This window comes from Mus pahari, chromosome 23, assembly GCF_900095145.1.
Source record: "Mus pahari chromosome 23, PAHARI_EIJ_v1.1, whole genome shotgun sequence".
Classification (NCBI taxonomy): domain Eukaryota; kingdom Metazoa; phylum Chordata; class Mammalia; order Rodentia; family Muridae; genus Mus; species Mus pahari.
In genome coordinates, this window is record NC_034612.1 from 28,232,773 (window position 1) to 28,239,469 (window position 6,697).

Genomic DNA, 6,697 nt, shown 5'->3' on the forward strand with positions numbered 1-6,697 from the left:
ATAAAACACAAATAAAAGCAAAACGACTTTTTGTTTTTGTTTTTGTTTTGTATTGTTTGCTAAAAAGAAACAATCCAGCCAGATGGTGGTGGTGCACCCAATCCCAGTGCTCAGGAGGCAGAGGCAGGCAGACCTCTGTGTTCAGGGCCAGCCTGGTCTACAAAGTGAGTTCTAGGACAATCAGGGCTACATAGAGGAACTTTGTCTTAAAAAACAAAACAAAAAACAAAACAAAAACAAACCCTCAAAAAACAAAACAAAAACCCCTCGTGGATCAGACACATGGCTCAAAGACTCTTGCCCCTGCCAGGCCTGGTGACCTCAGCTTCATTCCTTAAACCCAAATGGCAAGAGAACCAACTATGTGTGTGCATGTATGAATACACAAACCAAAAAATATTGGGGCTGAGGTACATAATTCTTTCCCACCATGAGACACTGGGTTTAATCTCCATCAGAGGGGAAATAACATATCTTATTTTGCTATGAATGAAAAATGTTCTCTAAATTTTTATTTGATAAAAAAATTAAGTTGTATTGCTAGGAAAGACAGAACTAGAAGCTAATTGTAAAACTGACAAGGAGGCAGAATTTGGTTCAGCTTAATTTTTAGTAATTAGAATGACCAGCAGGGAAACGGACTGCTTACGAGCTGGTCTTGAACTCAGGGTAGTCCAGGCAAGCCTTGAACTTGTGATCTTTCTCTATCAGTCTCCCAAGCTGAGATGAGAGCCTGAACCATCAGGCCTGGCAACAAGTGCTAAAGGAGCCTGGATGATTGGTTCCGTAATTTTGTGAAATTAAAGAAAAATATTAGATGATCCATCACAGTAGCCTACAAAAAGAAGTGAGTTCATGGCCATCTTAATGTTAATCTCATCATAACATTCCTAGCCTACCATTTTCCATGGCTATAATATCCTTCTAAAAACATCAAGCCAAGACAGAGAAATTTACCCATTGATATACAAGAGCCAAATATACTTTTTTAGTTTTCAGTATCATTCTTAGACAAAATGATCTATAGCTCATAAGATCCTGAATTTGGTATGAAGTTGGCTACATACATTTATATAGTCTGCAACAATGTCTACAAGAGATTGAGTTGTGTGTGACAAGTTTGTGACACGTCCCCCCCCCAAAAAAGTTTATCAAAGAAAAGTTTCAAAGTTCACTTTAGGATTCCATTTATGGTCACTGTGCTGTTTTAACTGACACAAGTGTGACTCCCATACAAAAACACTCCCTTCGGAAAAACTATTCTGTTTAGTAGTGCATTTCATTTATGCTACAGGGTGGGCAGGGGTGGGGAAATATGGAAAGTCATCCGTTGGGTTGGGAACACTCAGGGAGCACCACCTAAACCTAGGAGGAGCCCCCTGCAAAGCTCAAACCTCAATCCCTCTCTGGCTTTACTGTTTGTGTACTTTGAAGTAGCTGAAGTCAGAGGTGGAATCCAGAGAAGTCCAGATGCTGAAGCCAGATGTTATATGTAAGAGGGCAGGACAAGAGGGGAGGCAAGTTCCCTGAGAGCATATAGTAACTAGGGGCTGACATTAAATTACTTTTCATCACAGGACTAGGAAGTTTAAAAAAGGACAGGAGTCAGGCCAGTGCTAAATCTACCAGTTCTGGTCTACCTCAGGTTATTGACTGCTCCTATGGGATTCTCTGTCAGTGATATCACAAGGGTCAGCCCACCGTACTGCCTGACTGCTCTTGAAAACACGGTACACTGCTCCAAGAGCCTAAAGGATAGTCATTACAGAAACCCTTGATGGGGTCATTTTTTGTTTCCCCCTAATAAAATAAGCCCATCAGCACCAAGTTCCCTGAATTCATGAAACCATGTACCAAAGCAGCATATTCCTTGTCCAATATTAAAGCTGGGTTAGGAAGAGTGCTTTCGAAATGCAGCCTGGGAGCCTGGAATAGTTGTATACGCTTTTAATCCCCGCACTCAGAAGGCAGAGGCAAGCAGGTCTCTCTGAGTTCAAAGCCAGTCTGGTCAAGAACAGCCAGGGATACCTAGGGAGAACCTGTCTCTCAAACAAAAAAGAAAAGGAAAAGGAATACAGCCTCTGTTTCTCTTCTCAGAGCATATGTTGACTCAAGAATATTATTCCCTCTGCATTCTATGCTTACCAGCCTGACTCCAGCTAGTAAAATCATTGGAATTTTGTTGCACATAAGCATCATCCCCACCTTGGAAGGAAAGGCTCTTCTGGTATGAGAAAATTGGTTTAGTGCAAACCCCTTCCCAAAAGTGGGTAACTGGTCCCCAAGCTTCCTTCTATTCCCAGTGCTTAATTTACTACTTGTCTCACAGTTTTTTTAAGACTAGTATCCGCTCCTGGAAAATCCTGCTGATCACTGTGCCAAGATGATTTCCCAGTCAGCCCCACTTTAAGTGAATTGTTCGAGGTGGGACAGACCCTAAATTGGTCCTATTAAAACAGGTAAGGCAAGAGCTCTGTAGACTTAGGACGTGAAGAAAATAGTTTATGGCTCTCTCATGTGGATTCTCTGATGTGGATTCTCAGCAGAGACTCTGAGAGAACTTTTGCTTTACACCTATTACATTCAAAGGCTTCTCTCCAGTGTGAATCCTCTGATGGCGAACAAGAGCTGAGCTATACCTGAAGGCTTTCCCACACTCGCTACATTCATAGGGATTCTCCCCTGTGTGGATTCTCTGATGTTGAATAAGGCCGGAACTGTAGGTAAACTTCCCTCCACATTCCATACATTCATAGGGCTTCTCTCCAGTGTGGATTCTCTGGTGCTGATAAAGGTGTGAGCTCTGGCTGAAGGCTTTCCCACACTCATTACATTCATAGGGTTTTTCTCCAGTGTGGATTCTCTGATGATGAATAAGGGTGGAACTCCTGCTGAAGGCCTTCCCACATTCATTGCAAGCATAGGGCTTCTCACCAGTGTGGATTCTCTGATGGTGAGTAAGAGTGGAGCTCCAGCTAAATGTTTTTCCACATTCGTTACATTCATAAGGTTTCTCCCCAGTGTGAATTCTCTGATGTAGAATGAGAGCAGAGCTACAACTGAAGGTCTTCCCACAATCCTTACATTCATAAGGTTTTTCTCCAGTGTGGATTCTCTGGTGCTGAATAAGATGTGCGCTCTGGCTGAAGGCCTTTCCACACTCACTACATTCATATGGTTTTTCTCCAGTGTGAATTCTCTGATGTTGAATAAGGTCTGAAGTACGATTGAAACTCTTGCTACATTCATCACACTTATGGGGTTTGTCTCCCATCTGAAGTCTTTGATGTGAAATAAGTTTGGAATTCACAGTGAAGCTGTTCCCAAACTCACTGTACTTCTCATTTCTTTCTCCCATATGGGTGAGCTTTTCCTCAACTCTAACTTGGTGAAACTCTTGTATTTTCCTATTCAGTCTTCCAACAGAGGAATTCCCTAGCTGCCTTTGCAGACTGACTTCTTGTTCGTAGGCTTCTTCAAATTTAAGACCCTGAGAAACATCCTTTTGGAATCGCCCCAGTATCATCTCACATGACCCCATACCTTCAGAGATTACTCGATCATTTCCAGTTTTGGAATCTCCATCTAGCACAATTAAAAAAACAAAAACAAAAAAAAGTGTCACATATTATTTGTGAGAAAAATATAAGTCAGAGAACAGATAATCATGTGGCTGACATTTATAGTGCCCAAAGTACAATGCCCCTTTGCTGTCCTAAAGAGAGACCTTTCAAGTTGTTCGTATAACTAAAGCAAAGTTAAGACAAATAGGCTAAAAAAACAGAAGAAATAAGGGAGAAGGCAAAGTCAGGGAGAAAAGATGTGAACCCAGAGGAAGTCAAGGACGTGTAGAGGTGGGAGGAGATGGCCTGCTTTGTAGGGAACAAAAATTAGGTAAGAGGAGCTAAAGAGTTTGCTCAAAGGTTTAGAGCACTTGTTGCCCTTGCAGAGGACCCAGGATTGATTCCCAGCACCGAAACAATACATTTCTACTAGGGGTACATAAGCTCCTAAACAAAAGAGTAGGTCCTTGGAGTAATCTAACAGAAAAAAAGAGGAATAGAGAGTTCTACAATGTTCACCTAGACATGGAGCACTACCTTACATGTTCAAAAATCCCAACATACTAATCCTTTAGAAGTCTATTTGTGACATGTTAAGTTGTGAAAATACAGGGCTAAAGCACCAGGTTTGATGTTAATAGAATGGGGCTCAGCCAGATCTAGTGGCTCACACCTATAATCCCAGCACTAGAATGGCTGATATAGAAGGATTACACAATTTAAGGTCATCCTGGGCTACTTAATAAGTTCCAGGCTAGCCTAGGGTGCAGTGTAAAACCCTGTTTCAAATAAGTGAATACATACATACATGCATACATAGACATAAATAACAAGAAAAACCACTAGAGCTCAAGCTTTGTCATTTATCATGCAAAAAGTATCTAAGTTCACTGTTTGTTTGAGGCAGGGTCTCATGTAACCTAGGGTGGTCTCAAAGGCATCATGTGCTGAACATATAACAGTTGGTCCACCTGCCTCTACTTCTCAAGTGCTGAGAAGTTTATGCTACTACACCCAGCTGGCTTCTAATGGTCTTTTTGTATTTTCCATATATGAGTGTTTTGCCTGCATGTATGTATGTATGTGTATCACAGGTATGCTTACTGTCTGTAGAGGCTAGAAGAGGGCATCAGATTCCCAGAAACTAGGGCTATAGAAGTTGTGAGCTGTCATGTGGTTGAAGGGAATCAAACACAGGCTCTTCAGAAGATCAGCTAGGGTTCCTAACCACTGAGCCATCTCTCCAGGCCTGCTTATGCATATCTATAAAATGAGGATAATACTAATCTCCTCAACTATGGAGTTACTGTGAGGATTAAATGCAAGGTATCTGTGAAACTTCCTAATACACTACAAATTATCCTATAAATGTGAGTTATTCTTACTAGTTTTAAATTTATTTTTAATGTATATGATTCTTTGTCTACATGTATGTATGTATATATGCACCAATTGTGTGTTTATTGCGCTTGGAAGCCCAGAAGATTGCTTCAGATTCCCTGAAATGGAGTTACAAACGATTTTGAGCCTCCATGTGAGTAATAGAAACTGAACTTGGGTTTTCTGCAAGAGCAGAAAGTGCCATCTCTTTTAGAGTTTTCTAAGACTACACTGCCACTAGCCAACCCTGTAGCCAAGAGATAGCATGTTCTGTCCTTACCCAGTGAGAACACATTCCCGTAATTCTCCAGCATCACATCTCTGTAGAGGTCCCTCTGTGCAGGTTCCAAACGCTTCCACTCTTTCCAGATGAAGTACACAGCTACATCCTCAAATGTCACCAACTCCTGAAACAGTCACATGGCCACACATGGAATTTCAGGGCAAGGATCTGGACTGGAAAGACCAAATAGCAGCCAGGATGGGGCTGATAATACCTCTTTGGGATGCAGGCAGAGGTTGCAGCAATGCCAGCAAGAACATCCACAACAGGGTGCAGCACTGAAAGTATAGTGATGAACATAACTGCCTTCCAAGAGTTCATAACGGAAGTAATTTTTTTATTAACATTTATTTATTTGGGGAAGGAGTATTACTATACACACATCGAGGTCAGAGGTCAGAGGTCAATCAGACAGTTCTCTCTAACATGTGGCTACTAGGGATTGAGCTTAGATTCGCAGGATGGCAGCAGACACCTTTATGCACTACATCATCTCACTGCCCCCAGATCTGTGGTCTGGATGGACAGAATTAGAATTTAGGGCACTGAATGAGATATCAAAAGGAAAAGGAAAAGAATGAAGGGAACCATGGCTTACCTGAGACTTGGCCTTTAGAAGTGCAGCAGCCAACATCTTGTCCCCCAGACTGTCCTTGTCAGGAAAGGAAGGGACTTTTGAAGAAGAAAGAGCTGAAGGACAATACCAGGGCTAGGAATCAATCTACCTGCTTTCTGATGCGTGGTCACATGTCTCAAAAATCCACCAAACCACCCAGTCTTTCCTTTTATGAGCATATGAGCATCATATACATATAATGCTCATAATATATATATATATATAAAAAATTTTATTTTATTTTTTTTTTTGTTAGTTTTTCAAGACAGGATTTCTCTGTATAGCCCTGGCTGGCCTGGAACTCACTTTGTAGACCAAGCTGGCCTGAACTCAGCTTTGTGCATGCTAAGCAAGTGTTCTACTGCTGAACTCCATTAACAGCTCCTTTGACTATTCATGCCCTTTCTTCAAACTGGGCCAGGAAACCAGTTATACTGTCATTTCCCTTCCATTACTGCAAAGTCTCTTATGGGATTCTTAAGCAAAGAAAAATGAGCAGCTTCCCTCAAGCTCTGTCAGAAAACACAACACCCACACCCCTTTTTCCATCTGCAGATCAAATCTTTATTTATACAACAGAAATATTTCCTAGCTCTGAACTTGATCACATACCTTTCTTCATCAGCCATAAGTTTGGTGTTTGTCTCTTAGGGTCTAACCCACTCCATAAAAACCAGATCTGATGAAAAGGAGTTGGGTGGTGGTGGCGCACGCCTTTAATCCTTCATATGGATATGAAGGTTCTCTAGAAGAGCATTATAGACTCTTTTTGGTTTTTCGAAACAGGGTTTCTCTGTATAGCCCTGGCTGTCCTGGAACTCACTTTGTAGACCAGGCTGGCCTTGAACTCAGAAA

At 41.6% G+C, this 6,697-nt stretch overlaps 1 protein-coding gene across 2 annotated transcripts in view; it reads right to left on the bottom strand.

The window, feature by feature from the left end:
• Window positions 1–973: 973 nt before the first annotated feature.
• Znf3 (zinc finger protein 3) overlaps window positions 974–6,697 on the bottom strand; it is a 10,531-nt gene continuing 4,807 nt past the window's right edge. Inside the window, exons 3-5 of one of the 2 annotated variants that reach the window (XM_021222648.1) lie at window positions 5,825–5,916; window positions 5,224–5,350; window positions 974–3,585 (exon numbers count right to left, since the gene is read on the bottom strand). In XM_021222648.1, the coding sequence (XP_021078307.1) occupies window positions 2,540–3,585; window positions 5,224–5,350; window positions 5,825–5,916 (1,265 nt within the window). In that variant the 3' untranslated portion in view covers window positions 974–2,539. The remainder of the gene's footprint in view (window positions 3,586–5,223; window positions 5,351–5,824; window positions 5,917–6,697) is intronic. The other variant, XM_029533887.1, reaches the window with a different exon arrangement.